The 21769-nt window shown below is 40.3% G+C and overlaps 1 protein-coding gene across 2 annotated transcripts in view; it reads left to right on the top strand.

Moving 5' to 3' along the window:
- The window catches only part of Fmn1 (formin 1), a 372570-nt gene that overhangs the window by 174602 nt on the left and 176199 nt on the right, over positions 1-21769 (top strand). For both annotated transcript variants that reach the window (XM_005364222.3, XM_005364224.2), the window contains one exon: positions 19097-19887. In XM_005364222.3, coding sequence (XP_005364279.1) covers positions 19097-19887 — 791 coding nt within the window. The remainder of the gene's footprint in view (positions 1-19096; positions 19888-21769) is intronic.

The following is a 21769-nucleotide window of genomic DNA, read 5'->3' as shown; positions in this document are numbered from 1 at the left end:
ACTTTCCTTCTTTGTTCTTTCGCTTATTGAGTCCAGTAGGAGCTCACTGGCGAATAAGACACATTTCCCCCCCTTTAGGGCTTCCATCAGACTGTACTTGGGCACCTCACAGAGTCTAACATTATAACCATGCCTTTGTCTACCCTTCTTTATCTACAACCTCCAGGCCCTACCGCAGCGTGGATTAAAACCTTTAACGAAGAGCAGACAGTTGTGTTTTCCATCATAGTAAGATATTAGTGAAGAAACTAACCATAGTGTTTTCTCTTCTATTCACCCCTATAGTAGTTTAGTTAGTGTCTCAAATTCTGAGGCAAAGGAGAACTGTAATGAGAAAATTGTCTTCCTAGAAGGATTTTTTTTTTAAAAAAATGATATTTTGTCAATTTTTAATTTTTTACTGTTAGAATGGTGTTTGTACTTTAGATCATCCTAGATGAATAATTATCATATGTTCTGTATTTTGAGAGTTATAGTGAGTGGCCATTTGCAGTAGGTGAGGTGTCTGTAACAAGGGTCTTGAGTCTGTGATCATTTTTGAATTCTTTAGAGATGAAGAATTCAAAGCTGTTGTAGGGTATGGCTTAAGGGCTCCTTTCATTTCCTTCTCAATACATCTAATGGAGATGGCACACTTCCTAAAGGAACAGGGTTCTCACAGATAAAACGTCAACCCCCCTTTGAGAGCTGTTCCAGACTGGCTACAGTCAGCAACAGGAGAGCTCTAGAGGACATGACGGCAGATGCCTTGTGAGTGAAAGCCCAGTCTTTTCCAGTTCACTGCTCCATCACAGTTGTGTGGAAGCTGCGCCTGAGAACGATTAGAACGCCCTGGTCTCACTTTAAGTGACGGGTACTAAAGGCATCAGGTAGCCCACACTGGAGTGTGGTAGAGCAGTAGCCACTGTCCAACATTTAAGTCTACATGTTTAGAAACAACATTTTCAGACATATAAACAAAATCGAGCACATTTCCGCTACAGAATGTGGACACATCTTTGAATCATTTATTTCAAATACTTTTTAAAGCAAATAATTGTTCTTAAGACCAAAAAGTTGTTAATAATTTTCTCCCTGCCCTCATTCTTTATCGCGTGTGGATTGCTTCCTAACTCTGTGGATTCATGAGGCGTGGCTAAGTGTTCACATTCCCTGTTCTTTGTGCCTCGGACTCAAGTCTTGGGCTCTAAGGGCATCACTCACTAGAAGTTCATTAGCAACCTCATTACCTAGAGAGGAGACAGAGAGGCTGCCAGCTCTCTGTAATACCTCCTGGAATGCTCCCCTCCCCCCCCCCCGTCTCTCCCCATACCTGCATCCAGGCACTCTGATGGCAAAAGATTTTTAAGAAAAATGCAACTCAGAAGTCTAGAGAACATTGCTGAAGACTGCTGGAGGATTTTTCACAGCAACCCTGAAATTATAGAACCAACCATACTCAGCCACGGAAAGAAGTTTCCCCTTGATGAATTCCATTTGTAGAATTGGATTATTAGTATTTTTGTCACAGATAGGTCAGGTTTGAATTTACTGCTACATCATGATTATCTATGATACATTAGTTTAAAAATCTGAAAAATGACATGAAGCAAATAAAAACAAGAAAATAGCTCTGAAGAAAATAGTTTTTTATTGTTATTGTTATTTGTTTGCAAATACAGTTGAGATGGGATGCATTCTAACAACATTTGGATGAAAAATTCTTGCCAATATTTATAAAAATCAAATTGTTTTCTTCAAACACCTCAGCCAGCTTCATATGCTGTGTTAATAGCATGTTCAAGTGCACGCAACCAGGAAGCCTCCTGCTTCTCTGATGCACACTGGAGAAAAGGGATGGTCCACCTTGGAATTCCTAGTAATCTAAACACTTAGAGTGTAAGTGGTGTGTAACCGTTTAAGGCAGATGACCGGCCTAGATATTCGGTCAGTTCATTTTCTCCTGGAGAGGATGCTGTAGGAGACCGAGACGTTGTCTCTTGTAGCTGACACACCCATTCTGTGAAACAGCAAGGGGGCCCTCACGTGGAATAGCATAGTCGTCATGTGGTTTGATGGAACATTACAAGGCTGACCCTCTGCTTGAACATATGTAGTTAGCTATTAATCTTTGTATGATTTGTGAAGGAGTTATGACTGAGCTTTCAAGTAACACTGTCCCTGTCTCTACACTGTTAAATATGTGCAGCTATAAAGTCTAAGACGGGTTATAGGGAAGAAAAATAATAATCATCTATAATCCTCTTTCAGAATAAATTTGAAATGACGTTTAAATGTTACACAAAATTAAGATATATGATGAGAACATTTTATACATTATATTTCATGTTTGGTCAGTTGGAAAATAAGACTTATTCAAATTCATTTCTTATGTTTACTTAGGGTAATACTGGTCTTGTAGCAATTATCCTTTCAAAAAGTACAAATTACAGAGATGGAGATCAATCAAAAGCAATGCAGTTTAGTGGAAGAGAGGGAGGAGGGAGGGGAGAAGAATGCGGTTTGTCTCTCTTCCAGGAGAAGAGAATCAAGTCAAAATGAGACCCGATCCTTTCCAACTTGTTCTGACTGCATCCTTCTAGAGCGGCCTTTCTTGCAAATCTCCCTGTTCCAAGTACCATCAGCCTTCTAGCAATCAGAACACATGTTCTGCCAAGTCCCACTGTCATCTTAACTGTTTAAGGCATCAAACACCCTAGGTTTATAAATATATAATTAAAGCCCCACAGAAAAATAAACCTAGATGGGGGATTTATGCTTTTCTTAATTCATGTTTATACAAAGAGCAGATCTGTTTTTGTAAATATTACATCAGTTCTCTTTGAGCTCAAATAACTTGGTGCGACACCGCCAAAGCCGTTTCTAGAAACGATGCGTATTGAAGCCCTGTGGTTAAGGAACCTTTTCTGTGGCCTTGTAGAATTGGGCTGTTACTCAAAATGGCATCATTTGGGGGGCCCGCTGCTGTCTGCAAGCGCTCTGGCTGTGGGTGCACTTTTTTGCTTATATCCCACCAGTTACAAAACAGACTCAATTGCAATTCAATTTAAGAAACATTTCTACCCCATCCGAGACAGACCCTTAATGATCCATGCTTTAGAAAACGGAATTATTTTTGCACAGAAACTTAGAAATACTATTTCCACTACAAAGGGAAAAAGTCTATCACCCACATTGTCTTGGATGCTGCCTTAATCATTTTGTCACCACGGTGACAAACACTGGGAAAACAATTCTAAAGGAAAGAAGATTTGTTTTGGTTCACAACCTCAGAGGTTCATTGTAAACTTACTTTATTGTTGAGGACCCAAGCGTGTGGTGGAAAAAGCAGGTCACCTCCCAGTAGACAGGGCACAGAGAGGCACAGGAAGGGGCCAGGATAAGACACAGTCCTTGAGGACACACCTGCAGCCTCCAGCTAGTCCTCAGCTTCTAAAGTTTCTAGGGCCTCCCCAGGGTACTGCCTATGGGAACCAAGGCTTCTTCCTATACAAGAACTGGGGCTGGGTGGTGGATTTCCTGTCCAGACCATAACAGGTGCCGCATCAAGGTTCTTTTTGTTGCTCTAGGCATTTCCTGCCCTCTTCCACCATCTTGTCGTCTGATCCAGTGAAAGAGTATTGGGAACTACAACAACCAGTATGAGTGTGTGCATGTGCGAGTGTTTAAATAGTTGAGGATATCCATCGAATTAGATACTTTTGTTCCTTCTTCAGTGATTTTAGAACAAGAACAGTGCTCTGGACATTCTTCCTAAACAGAAATGTGCCATCTGTTCACAGTTACAGCAATATGTGTGTACTGAAAAATGTTTATTTTGACTTATTCTGGGTCACTTCATTGGTTGACCCTCATCTGGGCCCCGTGTGTATTATATAATCATTTAGCTGGAAGAACCAGTAGACAAAACAAACTCCACATAGTCTGTATGGGATGGACCTAGAGCTTTGGGCTTCTAAGTGCTCTGAGTTGATGAGTTTTGAGAGCAAAGATCATTGTCAAAGTCAACTGCGCACTTACCAGCTATGAGCTTGTTGAGGAAAGATTGTACTAATGAGTCTACCTGGTGTGTTATGGTCCTTTATGGACACTGCCCAGTCATTCCTCCCATTTCTTTTCCTTTTACTAAGTGAACCCAGTCCTCGTGGACAAAGTAAGTAGAGGTTTCTGAGTGCTGAATGGAGACCTTAGAAAACTCTTCATTGATGCAGAAATATCTGCTGAGGAGTGCGTAAGAGAACAAGAGTCCAAAATGATGACCTCATGAAGTGGACGCATTTGGATAGTGGAAGGAAAATGAATAGGAGGCAGGAGAGTTTCAAATAGAGGAAGAGGACCAAGATTCTAAAATGACCATTGAAATCTAAAGTTCCGAAGGAGAATGAGGGGAAAACCTACCAAGCTGGTTAATTTGGGGATGCTTTTGGCTATTGATGCGAACATTTTCAGCACAGTGATGGCAGCATAAAACAAACCTTTATGTAGAGCCCCTCTGGATTATAGTTCTATCTTATGACTGGCTGTGAATTTTAATTCCTGGTAGCTGCTGTTAGTTATGTCTGATAATATTTGAGCCCTACGATGTTTCTCAAACAGTGTTTTTATTTAATTTTATTTTTTCAGTTTTTCTGAAGCTTGATATAAATGTTTTTCATTTTCCATAAAAACTGTGCTGGGAAGCAAGGCGATCAGCAGCATCCTAGTTTTGCAGAATAGGTACTACTGTAAGAATGTGGAGCTTATGATACTGATGGAAATACAGGCTTCATCTTGGACCCCCCAAAGTATATGAAACAAGTAATTTAATCGTATCATGGAACAATTTTATCTGTTTGATTGGTGATGTTCTATGTAACTAAGGAAAATATGGATGTTTTTAGAGGACAATTTTAAAAGCCTAAGGTATCTGTTACACTAGTGCTCATCCATTCTTAAGGCTGGATTAAGACAAACACAGGTTTAAGAAATCTGGCATGATACAGCCATCCCAGTTATGAATTTAAGGCAACGGCTCTTTCTCACGCTCAGTCTGCACAAAAAAATGAACCTGTCAACAGCTGACCTTAGACTGGGGGAGACTTCAAGGAGTGGGCCCTTTCCCCACCCATACTGAACCAGTGGCCACTGACAGATTCTAGGAAGTTAGAAATCACTGCCATTAGTTGTGTAACCACTGAAGAGCCTGCCGGGCTCCAAAGGAGCATCCTAAGCCGAAGATCACACAAGTGGCTCTGGTTAAACTCACTAGGTATCTAAACAAGAGAGAAACACATGAATATGGAAAAGGGACTTGTAGGGAGGAGCTGGGGGTGATGGGGTGGGAGAAAGACAGGAGGGGTGAAAAAGTAATCTGAATGCGTTGTATACATGTGTGAAAATGTCAAAGAAATTCAATAATAATAAATAATAATAATAATAAATAACCTTGTTTAGTAGTTGGATGATGTTAGATTTATTTTCCTTTCAGAATTGTGGAAACTTATTTGTAGGCATTTTATTATTTATATTATTGATCAACTACTGTAGGAAAAATCAGAGCCCTGGTCAGTCACATGATGGAAAAAGCACTATGAGAAAAGGGATGAAAGGAAGTACAAGATCACAGTATTAAAGGTAACAGAAGAGCCCAGCATGGAGTTTTGGGCTGTTTGTCACCCACCCTGGCCAGGATCCATGCTTCAAATGTTAGAATGTTGATGAATCTCGTAGCATATCCCTGATGATTGGCGCCAATCATCTTACACCCCAGGCTTGCAAAGAAGAAATTCTGGAAAATGTGGCCACAAAGTCAGACATCTTGTAATAGTTATGGAAGAGGTTCAGTGTTTCCTTAAAGGACTTAGAAACTTGTGAATCTCTAAGGCGTAGACCTTTAAACATTTTGAGGACTTATTTTACTCCACTGTCTGATGCAGTGTGTGTGTGTGTGTGTGTGTGTGTGTGTGTGTGTGTGTGTGGTAACGGGGACAGGGGAGGGGTGTGAAGGAAAGAGAAGAGACCTGTACGAGCACAACTTTTCTAACCGTTGAAGTGGTTTTCATCCATCTGAATAGATCTGGAAAGATGTGCTTGAGATGTTAGCGTTCCGAAGACAGAAAACAATAACTCAAAGCATTCAGACCACAAAGACAAAGCAGACTAGTAATACATACGTGGATGCTATCCAAACATACACCTTTCATAGCAACCGTGTACAGGGTTTGAAACCAGAGATGTTCCTTTTCCAATGACGTGAAACCTGTTCACAGAATTGCTGACACTCCTCTGTGCCCCTAGTGAAACCTGATTTGTAAACACCCTATGCCTCAATTATGGTTTCTGTTGCTCTGATAAAACACCTTGAGCAAAGCAACTTGAGGAGGAAAGGGTTTATTTTATCTTACATCTTAGAGTCCATCATCCGAGGGAGACAAAGCAGGAACTGGTACCGAAGTCATAGAGAAGTGCTGCTTACTGGCTTGCTTCCCATAGCTTGCTCAGCCTGCTTTCCTATAGCATTCAGGACTATCAGCACACAATGAGCTCACCCCTCCCACATCAATCACCAATCAAGAAACGTGCCACAGACTTGCCACCAATCTGGTGGGGCATTTTTTTTTTATTGAGATTTTTCTCTTCCCAAGTAACTCTAGCTTGTGTCAAGTTGACATAAACCTAGCCAGCACACTCTGGTATTTTGGCCCACACAGTTTACAGATAAAAATAATTGTCAGAAATATGAAATAAATTTAAGTTCATGCTGTAACTTTATTATGAACTAATGCCAGGTTCTTTTTTTTGTTGTATTTTTCCCTTTGCTTTCCTTTGAATCTCAGTGTATGTCAAAAAATATGTCTCCTTGGGTCCATGACTGAAGGATTGAGACTGTACTCAGCTTTGAAGTCCCTCTCATGTCTTAGACCTTATGCAATGAGTGTGTCCTTTTAGCTGGGGCAAGTAGGTTTTGGAAATTGAGGGAAGCATTTTAGTCCAGGACCCAGATAATAAGGCCTTCTTATTTCTTTTCTTTGCTGATGACTTGACAATTTGGAGCTCATTCAGTGGTAGATTTAGCCAATGGCTAATCCCTGGGGAGGCTTGAAGTGTCAAGGAGAAGGTGGCTGTGACCTAGGCACGTGTCATTGGTCATTTGCTCAAGTAATGAAGCCAGGACGCCAAGTACCACCTACTTGCTCATAAAAATAAGTTTCGAGAGAGTGAATGAGTGTTCGGGACTTAGAGCAGATTATTGCTAATATAATAAAAAGCAACATGGATGACCTGGGGTGCTTTTGCTGATCAACCCAATTTGTTGATTTTTTTTGTAGTTGTCAAGTAAAAACTTATATTTGAATAGTACCTTGATAGTAACCGTCCTGTAAAACCTTGTCAGCTCAGCTGTACTTCAAGTGACAAACGACATGAACATAGTGCTGTGTTCAACTCCCAACATGAGCTTTTCCAAAGTACAGGCATTTTGGTGATCGTTTTCTCAAGACCTAATATGCTGGGATGATCACTCTACAGTATTTGACTGTTAGAGAAAGCAAAGAGCCCCTTCTCTGCTATAATGAAGATGAGTTCATGGCCTCCTTAGTTCTTATAACCACAAGTCAGCCACAGGTAGGAAATTTCTCTTAATCATTCATCTGAGTGACATTTGGTTACCAGAAATCCACATCAGTTCTAAAGATGTAAACCAATTTTCTAGACAGAAATCCTAGAACCTTAATAATATATTATGATATATTATTATATTTTATATTATATACATTATATATAAATTTGTTAAAAGTATATATAAATATTTATATTAAAATTACATGTAATATAATTTAATGATATTACAATTACATATAATATAATTTAATGACATTAAAATTACTTAATATTTTATATGTATATCTATTTGGCAAAGGGCCCATGCGACTAGGACAACACACTGGAGTCAGGTCTCTCCCTCCACCGTGTGGATCCCTGGCATCAAACTCAGGTTGTCAGTATGGAAGCAAGTGCTTTCCCCACTAAGCCACCTCACGGGGCCATACATCCTAGCATCTGATGCATGAATTTCAGCCTTATTTTCTTTCCAGAAGAACTTAACAGCTGGTTCCTTTTGATATCGATGAATTCTCATTGGATAATTCTTTGTAACTTGCCTAATAGTCACTTTCAGTGTCCTACCTGGTTCTTAAAAGTGAAACAAAACAAGAAAAAGACTGTTCGAGCTGAAAGTTGGGAGCATGCAAATAAAGTATAATTTAGTTTCAAATGATACCATATCCTGGTTTCAAAATGTAACTGTTGTACAGATGGGGTATTGGCCACAGGACAGTTCCTCCTCAGAGACAAGTGGGTGAGTCACTGAGACCAACATAGTAAAATGATTCTTATACTTACGAGTCTGTCACAGTTTTAAGGGCCAGAGTTTCCTGTCATTTGCTTCTGAGCACACAAGAACTTTAAGCAATTCATCATTGGACTAGTTGTGGGATTTATAGCAATAATACAGCATAAAACTCCAATTCTCTTTTCTTACTACAAAAGGGATTGGTGTGTTGGTTTATTGTCTAAAAATATGTAATTTGGGGTTTGCTCATTAGGGTTAGAATTACATTTTGGAAAAACAAAGACTGAAAATTGTTTTAATGGATATCTCTTTGAGTATTCATCCTATGATCTATACTTTATTTGGTTACATTAAAAAGTTAGAAACAAAATGTTACTAAAACATCCCCCTTTCTCTTTTATTTATTTCACAAAATACATGTTGGCTACACTTGGTTTGTATCCCAAGTACGAGCCTCAGTGCAAATTTCCAACATTTTTTGGTTTGTTTTACTTCCCCACTACTTTTGTGGCTATCCCTACTTATAGTTGCTTATTTTGAAAGTTTCTTACTGAATTCTTTGAAATATCGTCTTTCAAGAATATGTCTAATTTTCCCTTCATTGGCTACTTGGCTTCTAATGTGTTTTCACAGAACCTTAATGAGTCTGCTGATCTCATGAGAGCATTTGCTTTGGTAGTGAAAGGTGGGGCTCTTTATATAGACTGCATAACACCACACTCTAAGCTATTATGAAGTTTTCAAGACTAAAGCTGTCTGCATTCATAGAAAGTTGAAAGATCGGAAGTCTTGTGTGTGTAAAATTATGAACGTTGTAGAGTTTTAGGAAGCTTCATGGATTAAGCTTTAAATATTTAATTTTAAAAAGACAACAAAATGAAGCTTGGAGAAAATGTAAAGCTTGGCTAATGGCAAGGAGCTAGTGACTGAAGTATCTGGAAGTAGAATCTAACTCTCTTGATCTCTTTTTAGCCAATTGGTTTTCTGTCATTTACATGGAAACCATTCAAGCTTCAGCCCGTAGTTTAATGACTCCAGCTACTTTTCAGAACAGAGAGGAAATGTTTCAATCAAGGATCTCTAATAAGAAAGTATCTCTGTATGTGTTTTGATATTTTGACTTACTAAGAGGTATTTAATGGGAAAAATTATGAATTACCAGTGTTGGATGATGAGGTGCATGGTAGACTCTAGTCTATCTCTTAGTAGCCATTCAGTTAATATGTCTGTATTTCTCTTTCCTTGTTTGGGAAATAAAAATGTCAAAGTCAGCATTCTGATTGTTGCCAAAATTGTACACACTGATATAATTACAAATTTATTATAAATTATAAGTGGTATATATTATTCCCCATTCATAATTTAGAGTTAGTCTGGTTAACTTACTATCTAGTTAGCCATTTGGTAATCATTCAAAATGGTGTTGTAATTCAAATTACAACAGGATTCAAATTCCTTTATGATGAGTTTCTAGCTGTGGGCTCTTATGCAGGTTAGGACATCCTCAACAAGGTGTGCCTCACTGAGCTGCAAGAACTAGAATGGGTAAATGTAAGACTCAGGGCAGTGCGCTCAACACTCTATGTTGACTTCTTCCTGTGTCCGTTCTGAGCATCAGCATTGCTTTCACACATAGGCTGAGTACATGTATTCGTTGTCCAGCACTTCACACATTGGAATCTATTCCCACGTCAATCTAAGTGAACTTTTCATTGCTTTGAATGTTCTTTCCTCCCTCTCCTCCCCCTCCCCAGTCCTGTTTTTCTCATTCTTACTAAGTTCTCATTATAGGGATATATCAGATGTACCTCACGTGTCTGAGTGCCCCTGAGATGCCCTTTTGTCTGTAACTTGATGTGCTTTTATTTCTGATAAGAAGAAAAAAAATTACTGATAATAGTTAATTAAAGCCAGCTATTGGCAACTTATGGGCTTTTCATAAACCCGATGCCATTCTTTTCATTAGCAGAGATCTTTTATTTTACTCTGGCAACAGCAAGGCAGTTAAGTAAAGGGCCGATGTAGTGTTTATGCAGCTATCAAAATGGAACACAACAGTAAAACCCAGTTGGCCATATCCAAATCGACAGAGACAGCATCTTCTTGCCTTGCCAAGTGCTCCATGAGCACTGAATCTCATCCCTTTCTTCTGCTTTCCTTCCCTTTCCTTTCCCTTGCTCCTCTCAGCTTACACTGCACCTTCCTGGAGCGGTGAAGCTTTGCTCTCCTTTTGCTTAGTTCCCCCATACTGTCTAGCCTCCCCCGCAAGGATGGAGACTTTGGAAGGGTCCCTGGAAGGGACTGACTTGTTCCAGTGGCACAGCAGTTCAACTTGACTCTTTACTGACCTGGCAGCAGCAATGGGAGAGAATGTTTGTAGCAAGAACAGAATGCTAATGGATCGTTTTCTCACCATGCTCGCTCTCACCTGGCGTCTGTCATCAGCTGGCATTTGTTCACCTTCTCTTTGACAGACATGCGGGCGGAGACCAGACGAGCACATGTCTCCTTCTGTTGCTTGAGTTTCAGAACAGTGTGTTCTTTCGATAGTATCTCTGAAAGGTAGTACTTATGGAGAATATTAAAAAATAATGAGGATTTGGTAGAGGAAGGGAGAACTAGCCCCAGAGGAAACTAGGGAAGCTATGTAGAGCCCAGTTCCTAATCAGATTAAAATCATAAATGTAATTCAGTTCTCACTCATGTGGGGATAGCCCTTGAATATACTAAGGAGGGGATACTTAGCTACGTTATATATTTTGAATTATTAAAACTATATACAGTCAACAATAACTTTGAGAAACACATTAATTTTAAAAACTGAATTTTTTAGGCCAAAAAGTGATAGGAAACATATAAGAAATGATGTCAATGGTCTGTTAAGAGTATGCATCAGGGATACTCCCTGCTCAACCACAGATCCCGCCTGTCAGAAGACCATATACCCTGCCTACAGAACTTGTCTGTTCTCTTTGTTCTCCCAGAAGACCCAATCCCTCAGGTTCATCCCAGATACAGCCTACCTGCCACCCCATTCATGCCTTCTATGGATGTTGCAGACCATCCCCTCTTGACCTCCCAGAAATTAGCACCAAAACTCAGATGCCCAACATAGCTGAAGCACAAGAAAAAGGCCGTTCCTACATGAAGATGTTAGAGATGGTTTTCTTTAAAAGAGGAAATTAATAAACTCCTTTTAAAAATCCAGGAGAGCACAAACAGTTGGAGGAGATGAATAAATCTCTCAAATAAATTCAAGAAAAAGCAAACAGTTGAAGGAAATGAATAAAACTGTTCAAGACCTGAAAATGGAAATAGTAGTAATAAAGAAAACACAAACTGAGGGAATTTTGGAAATGGGAAATCTAAGTGAACAGGAACTACAAATGCAAGCTTCACCAACAGAATACAAGATAATGGAGAAGAAAATCACAGTTATTGAAGATATGATAGAAGAAATAGATACTGGCCAAAAAAAATGTTAAATCTAAAAAGTGCCTGACACAAAATATCCAGGAAATCTGGGACACTGTGTACAGGCCAAACCTAAGAAACATCGGAATAGAGGAAAGTGGAGAATCCCAGCTCATAGGGCCAGAAAATATTTTCAACAAAATTATAGGAGAAAAAATTCCTAACCTAGAGCAAAAAATATCAAATGGATAAAAGAAAGCATATTTAACAAATGGTGCTGGCACACCTGAATATCATGTAGAAGAATGAAAATAGATCCATATCTATCACCATGCACAAAACTCAGGTCCAAATGGATCAAAGATCTCAACATAAAGCCAACCACAGTGAACCTTATAGAAGAGAGAGTGGGAAGTACACTTGAACACAGTGGCACAGGGAACCACTTCCTAAATATAACTCCAGCAGCACCAACACTGAGAGAAACAATTAATAAATGGGACCTCTTGAAACTGAAAAGCTTCTGTAAAGCAAAGGACACAGTCAGCAAGACAAAACGACAGCCTAGAGAATGGGAGAAGATCTTCATTTACCCCATATCTGTCAGAGGTCTAATCTCCAAAATATACAAAGGGCACCCAGTTTGTTTTTGTTTTGTTTTTTTGTTTTTTAAAAAAACACTACTACAACTTAAAAAAAATCCTGGATAGCTATAAAAAGAACTTCTGGAATTATCACCATCCCCCAATTTTATGTTATACTAAAGAACTATCTATATTAATAAAAACAGCATGGTATCGGCATGAAAACTGAAACGTGGATCAATGGAGTAAAATTGAAATCCCAGACATAAATCCACACACCTATGGACACCTAGCAAAAAGCCAGCATCTTCAACAAATGGTGGTAGCTACATGAAGAAGAATGCAAATGGATCCATATAACCTTGCACAAAACTCAGGTCCAAGTGAATCATAAACTAGATGCACTGAACCTGATAGAAGGGAAAATGGGGAATAGCCTTGAACACATTGGCATAGAAGAAGACTTTCTATACAGAACACCAATAGCACAGGCGCTAAGACTGAGAATAAAAGGGATCTCATGTAACTGAAAAGCTTCTGTAAGGCAAAGAAAACTGTCAATCAGACAAAGAAGCAAACTACAGAATGGGAAAAGTCTTTTACCAACTCCATATCCAATAGAGGATTAATACCCAAAATAAAGAACTTAAGAAACTAGATACTACAAATCCAAATAATTCAATTTAAAATTGGGATATAGATCTAAACATAGAATTCTCAATAGAGGAATCTCAAATGGCTAGGAAACACTTAAAGAAATGTTCAGCATCCTTAGCTGCCAAAGAAATACAAATCGAAACTATTTTGAGAATTCATCTTTCACCTGTCAGAATACCTAAGATCAACAATAACACAAGTGACAGCTCCTGCTGGAGAGGATGTGGAGTAAAGGAACCCTCCCCCCTTGCTGATGGGAATGCAATGGAGGCATTATGGTAATCAATGTGGCAGTTCCTCACAAAATCAGGAATCAATCTTCCTTAAGACCCAGCTATACCCAAAGGACATTCTATTCTACCACAAGGACACTTGCCTCAACTATGTTCAGTGTGGCTTTATTCATAATAGCCAGAAATTGGAAGCAACTTACATGCTCCTCAACTGAAGAATGGGTAAAGGAAATGTAGTACATTTACATAAGGGAGTATATTACTCACTATTAAAAACATGATATCATGAAATTTGCAGGCACATGGATAGAACTAGAAAAAAATCATGCTGAGTGAGGTAAGCCAGACTCAGAAAGACAAACATGGTATGTATTCATGTATAAGTGGATATTGACCATTAAGAAAATGATAACCAAGCTACAGTTCATAGACCCAGAGAAGTTAGGCAAAGAGGAGGGCTGTGGGGGGTTGCGTGAAAAAAAAAGTCTACATCAATCTGTAAGTGATGGCTGATAACTGACAAGTCTGAGGTCTTGCAGTTTATGCCATGCATAGGACTACCATGAACACAAAGAGAACCTAATGCTTTTTATTGAAACTTCATTTGTAGTTGGATAGGTAATATAGAGGCCCAAAGAAGACTTCATACTTAAAGGTCAGTCAATCAATCAATCAATTCAACTCACTTAGCATTGTGGATACTTAACTAGCCAAATGCTCCATAATCTTCTGGAAGTTTAAACATGCATAAGGCGTGGTTCCCAACTGCCTGGAGTCTTTAGATTTTCCAAGAAGATAAACATAAGTGACTACCATACAGTTTGAACCTAGAAAGTTCTTTGGCAATACAGACAATGGAAAATTTGTGTCTAGAGGAACCAAGGAAAGTTCAGCTGAGCTTGCGTGAGTTTTTTCTAGGACTTTCAATGAGTGAAAATAAGAGATTGAAGGTACTGATGAGGTAGCATATAAGCAAGGGATAATGGGAGACTGATCATGCTTTCAAGTGCAACTTGGGGACTGTATAAGGAAGTCTTTGAAAAAGGCAGAGATCAAGTTTGCATGAATAACAACTACCACGTAAAGAATTTAGTGCCTTCTGTGTATAAGTACTATTCTTTCAATGTGGATAATGAAGAAATGCCCTCTTTACTGGGACATAGCTGAATTAGGAAACGCCATTAGAAGGCACTGGTACCATGGTGTCATTATCTCAGTTGCTGTGTTAAATCAGAATAAAAATGAACAAGAGTTGCTGTTAGCTTCTGCTCTGGCTCCCAACAAAACCTCTTAGTGAGTTTTAGTAGCGCTGACCCAAGGAAAGTCTGCAGGAATGGACCTGATCAGTACCTTCTACAAAGTTCTCCATAGGGTTCTGATGTGGAGCAGGTTTGAGAACCATTCCTTGGACCAATGGAAATAATGTTGAAGAAAGAAAGCAGCATGATTTCAATGGGATTGCCTTGTTGGTGGTTGTGAGCTTGAAGGGGATAGGTATGGATTAACAGACTCAGTGTGTTCACTGTTCAAGTAAAGGAGAGTGCCCAAGTTAGAGAGGCACTATGTTCCATTCACTTTGTTTTGTTTGTAGCTGGGGGTTCTGAGGTCTGGGCTTGGTGGTTCATACAGAGAACCAGGATCCTAGAGAAAGGTCATCTTAGAGCAAGTATGTGATTTTCAAGCAAAGTTCTGCTCAGAGCCCCAGTCACGAAATCACTTCTCTGTCCCTCTAGAGCTGAGCTTAGACAAAGAGAAAGCCGCACCTGCAGAGATGTAGTGAGGAGAGGAGAGACAGAGCTAAAGACAGCTTTCCAAACACCGCATTTTCTGGCGTGTATCTACCTGAGATGCTTGGTGAATAATACAACCAGACACATCGGAAATAATTTAGTAGGAAATTGATGGGCCCAATGAGGGGATTTCTACTAAGACAAAGAGGTTATTGAATAGTGATGAGAATAGGTTCAGTTTTTGCTTCTGGGTAAGGGAGCAGGTGGACACTAAATCTTAGCGATCGGTAGGATTTCTTATCATGACCTCAGCATGTTGGTGTGGAGTGCCTGGGAATTCATTGCTTGCCTTCGTATTCATCCATCCCCCATGACAATGAGTACAGCTTATTATATAGAACATTCTTATGGAATCTACACTGGTTAGTCTGCTCTTGGTAATCTTTCCTTGGATGTTTGTTGCAAAGAAAAGGAGTCCAGAGAGGACAATATTTCATGAAAGAGCATGATCCTAGGAGAGGTACGGAGATATATAAGCCTGGAGTCCATGGCACATCTCAGCAAGGGGCAAGGGCCCAAAGTGCACAAAAGGCAGAAAAACAATCAGTGGAGCAATCTGGGGTAATTTTTCCATTCAAGTCTGTAAGTAATAACTAAGTGTGGAAGGGGGTCTTAAGGAATAGAACAAACGAAATTTTTTTTTTGAGAAAAATCTTCCTGGAATCAGAGTTGGTTAAATTGAAGTTTAAAAGAAGCAAATAAAATCAGGTAGATTTTTAACCATTGTTTTGATTTTAAAAAAGAAAAAAAAAAGACCAGCCAAAGGCTTAGGTGCCATGGATGGACACAAAGGACTAAATCAGAAACTGAGTGACAACAAGGAGCCCATACAGTGCCCAGATGATGCCAGGTGACATAAGAGGAATTCCAGAGGAGAAACTGGAGTTTGCCACTTATGAGCTCTGTTTCAGACTAGTGGAATATCTGGTAGTTGATTAAATATGCAGGTATATTAATCTGAAGGACAGTTGGAATCACAGTCTGAAGGCGCCAATTTAGAAGATGCAGCGTATCACTGAGTGAATTTCATATATTGCTTGAATACAGAAAACATTGTACAGAGAGAATGCAGTGTGAGAAAGAGTGGCACACAGATGCCTCGCCGATCATCGTCTGAGGAATAGAGGAAAGGACTTCAGGGCTGACTGGAGAGAGCAGAGAGGTAGGAGAAAAAATACCTGGACAGGAGGAGTGTGGTGTGGAATCAGGGTTCCAGCGAAGTTCAATTTCAAGGCACCAGCTGCAGTCAGCACAAATAGAGAGGACAGGGGAAATCCACTGAAAAATGCCTACTAAATCCCATAAGTTCTCATAGAATGGTGGACAGATGCCAACTGTAATTTGGCTCCAAGTATGCAGATGAGAAAGTGGACATAGCAAACATTGAGTGACATTCGTTCTTGTTTTTTACTCCCATAAGCTCTGCCGTGAAGGAAAAGAAGAGGGCGAGGGAAAACCTGACAGCTGGGGAATTTAAAGGGTACTTTTGAAGCATGGAGCAGGATAGATAGACCATTGCACTAGGAATCATGCATGCCTAGTAAGTTCAGGACGCACAGAGGTGGTCATTGGTCCCTGGTGTGCCTGGCGTTGCAAAAGGCAACAGCGGTGGCAGAAGACTTACATGGTACTTCATTCTTAATGCTCCTTAATACCTGGTTTTACAAACAGGAACTCATCTGCCCATCACGACTCGTACCCCCAGTTTTCTTAAAGGGAAACTATGGTAGAGAGACATTAACCTACCCAATTGATCTTCAGCCTACTTCAGCAAGCTCACGCGTTAAACTCAGCTTCCAGAACAATGCATAAGAGCACATATCATCAGAGGTGGGATAGGCCTACAATTATAGATGCTGCTCAGTTATCTTATTGGAGGGGATTTTCTTTAGGGAATGCGTGTCTCTATAGTCATTTCTTATCTTTATGAGGCTGAAGTCTTAAGTCGTGTCTTGACTTGTCAGTATTGATCCAGTCAGTAAAACTTGTCAATACATGCCAATACAAAAACGTGTCTTGAAAATGGGTTTAGTGAGGAACAGCAATATAAAGTTATTTTGTTGTGACAAAACTAAAGTAGTTACGGAATGAAAACAAAATGTTGGTGTGTAATTCCAAGTAGAAATTGCAGTAGGGTGTAGAAGAGATAGAGAGAGAAGTGATGTGTCTGGAATGATGCTGAAACAAAGGTAACCTTAACTACACAGCTGGATGAAGCTTCAAATTGTTTGCAGGTACTTGGTAGTAGAACACATGAAAATTGAGCATACTATTGTATTTGTAGTATATTTGCTCATATTGATGACTTCAGCTTTTTTTAGTCTTATGCCTTCATCCATCCAAAGTGTTATTGGAAAATTTACAAAAATAATTATGAATCTCTTATTCTAATGTCATCGCTATTAATACTGATGGAAGTTTCCTAATTTACATGAATCATCTCATTTTGTCATTAAAAACAAAAACAAACAAGACCAGAAATGTCTCACTGTTACTTCTCCTTCACAAATGAAGAAACAGTTAGGCTAAAGCACAGACCTAGAGAGCAGCAAAGTTTAGACATGGGATAGAGAGGTGAATCCAGACTCAGGTTCTTAACCCATCCACCTGGCTCCACATTCTAGTGCTGCTCTCTCCACTTCCTTTAGAGTTTCCCCGGGGCTACCATGTTTAGGAATGGGAAGATTATCCATCAGAAACTTTTGTCTCTAATTTCTCCTGCTACTCTGGGATTGATTTGTCAGAATCAATATTGGGAAAATTTGAACCTAGTTAAAACATAGGTAAAATGTATCTCAGTGAAGGCAGAAGGCTTCCCTTTTTATTTAACCTTGCTGACTAGATCATTAAAAATATTTCTTTAACAATTTAATGTAAAGGATTATATCCTTTTATGTAGCTGTTTTTCTAGATATCTGTGGGCTGAGGTTACAGCAAAGAAAGACTTGATTGGCCATTAAGCAAGGCCCTTGAGACAGAGAGTGTGTGTCTGACTGTTTCCGCCATTTTATCCATCTTCCTTTCTAATGCAGTGCTCACTGCTGGGGTACAGAAATAGAGATGTCATCCAGTGTCCTCTGATGTCATCCAGTGGAGCTAATTATCTGGATGAGGACCAGCAGTGAGAAATAGACCCAAACAGCCACACTGGTCAGCTTTTATCTGGAAACTTAAAAAAACAGACAATAAAAAATAACATTGCTCGTCTCCATACCTCTTGTTCTGCAGCAGTGCTGCGGAAAGCTGATGGGGGAGGCTCTCTAAGGAACACAGACAACAGCAGCCGCACACCAGCACAAGCTCTGGACGGCCTCCTCTACCTCACATTCTTTTCTTATTCTCAATCCACACCAAAGGCTATAAAAGATACATTCAAGCATGTCCAAACCTCTATCAAATTAATTTCTTCTGCATTCGATATTAAAATTGAGTGAAAATTCTTAAGTAGAAGATTTGCGCTAAACTTTAACTCATGACAGTAATCTCCCCTAAACTCAGACATGAAGTTTTCCAAGAGCGCCTAGATATTTAGTTGTCTGGAAAATTCTGAGATGAAGATTTGTACCCTTTTGGATTCTTGAACAAATGTCTCTATTTCTTTGCATTACATAGGCTATTCTTTAAGACAGTGGTTCTCAACCTGTGGGTCACTATCCCTTTGACAAACCTCTATCTCCGAACGTATTTGCATCACAATTTATAACAATAGCAAAAGTATAGTTATGAAATTATAACAAAAAATAATTTTTTTGCCGGGCGATGGTGGCGCATGCCTTTAATCCCAGCACTCGGGAGGCAGAGGCAGGCGGATCTCTGTGAGTTCGAGACCAGCCTGGTCTACAAGAGCTAGTTCCAGGACAGGCTCCAAAACCACAGAGAAACCCTGTCTCGAAAAACCAAAAAAAAAAAAAAATTTTTTTTTGAGCATCACTACAACATGGGGAACTTATTAAAGGGCCACAGCATTAGGAAGGCTGAGAACCACTGCTTTAAAGAGCACATCCACACGTTCATGGTAGTGTGGAATGTCTACTAGACATTTGTTATCATTAAATTCTTACTTTCTGATTGATTTTTTTTTCCTTACAGGCTCAATTTGAACTCAAGACATTTCACATCCGGGGTGAGCATGCATTAATAACAGCAAGACTTGAAGAAACCATTGAAAATCTCAAGCAACAGTTAGACCAGCGCTGGGGAGGAGGATGTGAAGAGATGAGAGACGCCTGCATCTCCACCAATGACGACTGCCCCCCAAAGACCTTCAGAAATGTGTACATCCAGACAGACAGACAGACCTTCCTGAAGCCCTGTGAAGGTGAAAACAAGGCAACCAGAAACAACCAGATAGTACCCAAGAAGTTGAATATCTCGTTAACCCAGCTCTCTCCCACAAAAGACAGCAAAGACAGCCTTGCACCTCTTCAGACAGAGGAGGGTATCTCCTCTAGTCTCCAGAAGAAATCACCTCCTCCCTCCACACCTCCTCCTCCACCTCCTCCTCCCATCCCTCCCCCTCCACCTCTCCCCACTGGACTTGGACCACTGCCACCACCAGCACCACCCATATCACCTGTGAGTGCTGGGCCACCACCACCACCTCCTCCACCTCCTCCACCACCTCCCTTGCCACCAAGTGCTGGACCTCCACCACCTCCTCCCCCACCACCACTCCCTAATGTGCTGGCTCTCCCCAACAGTGGGGGGCTTCCTCCTCCTCCCCCTCCTCCTCCTCCACCAGGACTTGCACCCCCACCTCCTCCTGGACTCTCCTTTGGACTCAGCTCTTCTTCTAGCCAGTGTCCTCGTAAACCAGCCATCGAGCCCAGCTGTCCCATGAAGCCTTTGTATTGGACTAGAATACAAATAAGTGATAGGAGGTAAGCTCATCCTTGACCTGTTCTCGGTTGCAAACTCACAGGATTCTTCCCAAGTGCTGTTTCATTATGGGCAGTTCAATATTTACATTGGGTAGCACCCATTCTTAAACTTAATATGTTTTTTTAAATTTTATTTATTTATTAAGGATTTCTGCCTCCTCCCCGCCACCGCCTTTCATTTCCCTCCCCCTCCCCCGATCAAGTCCCTCTCCCTCATCAGCTTGAAGAGCAATCAGGGTTCCCTGACCTGTGGGAAGTCCAAGGACCGCCCACCTCCATCCAGGTTTAGTAAGTTGAGCATCCAAACTGCCTAGGCTCCCCCAAAGCCAGTATGTGCAGTAGGATCAAAAACCCATTGCCATTGTTCTTGAGTTCTCAGTAGTCCTCATTGTCCGCTATCTAAGTCCGGTTTTATCCCATGCTTTTTCAGACCCAGGCTAGCTGGTCTTGGTGAATTCCCGGAAGATCATCCCCATTGTCTCAGTGTGTGGGTGTACCCCTCGCGGTCCTGAGTTCCTTGCTCATGCTCCCACTCCTTCTGCTCCTGATTTGGACCTTGAGATTTCTGTCCAGTGCTCCAATGTGGGTCTCTGTCTCCTTTCATGTTGAATGCCTTGCGTACACAAGCTTAGAGTGTCAGGGAAGGGGGTGGATAGTCTTTGCAAACTCCTCTGGGAGGATGTGTTCAGTATGTCCTCATCAAGGTAAGTGTTCCATTTCATGGACTGGAGAAGAGTCCAGGTCTAGGCGAGGGCCATCTCTAACTCCACTGTATTAGTTGAGTTCTTATAAAGAAATCGGAGCAGTCTCTCTGCGCTGTTAGTCATTGAGGGTTACTACAATATCTTTTATGATACCTTTTCTTAGTTTTTGATAACCAGACTTGTCATCTGGTATTGGTCATTTTTTTTTCTATCACTATGACAAATACCTGAGAAAAGTGTGAAAGAATTTATTTTGGCTTATGGTCTCAGAGATTCGAGTCTATCATGCCAGTGAGGGTGTAGCACAGTGGGGTAGCTCATCTCCTGGCCAGGAAGGAGAGAAACAGAACACACCAGAAATCTTCTTCTTTATTCCATCTGGGCAATGAGCCTGTGGGATATTCAGGTCTGACCTTCCCACCCTTGGTTAATTCTCTTTGAAAAGGTTCCTGCAGATACCTTCAAAGCATCACTAATCTGTAGGGGCTTCCAAGTGAATCTGGATATTTAGCAGTTACGGGTACGATTTCATTTTCTGGTAAAAATGCTGAGATGGTTGGTTAGATCAGAAGAGAGTCTTAAAATATAACTCCCCCCTTTGAACTCTGTTCATAAGACTTCCTTTACAGATGTATTCATGCTTGACCTCCAAAGAAAGTAGCATGTGTGGAGAGCTGGTGTGGAGAGAACCTTTCATTTGTGAATGATATTGAATAGGATCTATACAGCAGAAAGTCATGCCGACTTGAAAACCTCCATCCAAACAAGTTAGACTTAGATTTCTTGCTTTATTTCTGAATCTCTCAGGAGGACAATGAGAGAAATATTGACTTGTTTCTTGACCACTTTCTAGGCTTGAAAATTGTTTGCAAAGAATGTATAATGATAATAATAATAGAACTACATTTTAAAAGCTTATTTCCCAATTCAAAATGGTGGTGCTGAATTGTTGAAATAAGAGCAGCTGGGCTGCGTCCCCAGCACCCTGCCGCCCGCATGGCTAGCTTTATATCCCAAATAATTACCTGGAAACTGTATTCTTTTAATCACTGCCTGACCCATTAGTTCCAGCCTCTTACTGGCTAGCTCTTACATATTGATCTAACCCATTTCTATTATTTTATGTAGTCCACGAGCCGGCTTACCAGGAATGATCTTAACCTGCATCTGTCTGGACT

Source organism: Microtus ochrogaster, assembly GCF_000317375.1.
Source record: "Microtus ochrogaster isolate Prairie Vole_2 chromosome 14 unlocalized genomic scaffold, MicOch1.0 chr14_random_1, whole genome shotgun sequence".
NCBI lineage: Eukaryota > Metazoa > Chordata > Mammalia > Rodentia > Cricetidae > Microtus > Microtus ochrogaster.
Note: the sequence above shows the minus strand (reverse complement) of the source record. Positions and strands in the feature narration are given on the sequence as shown.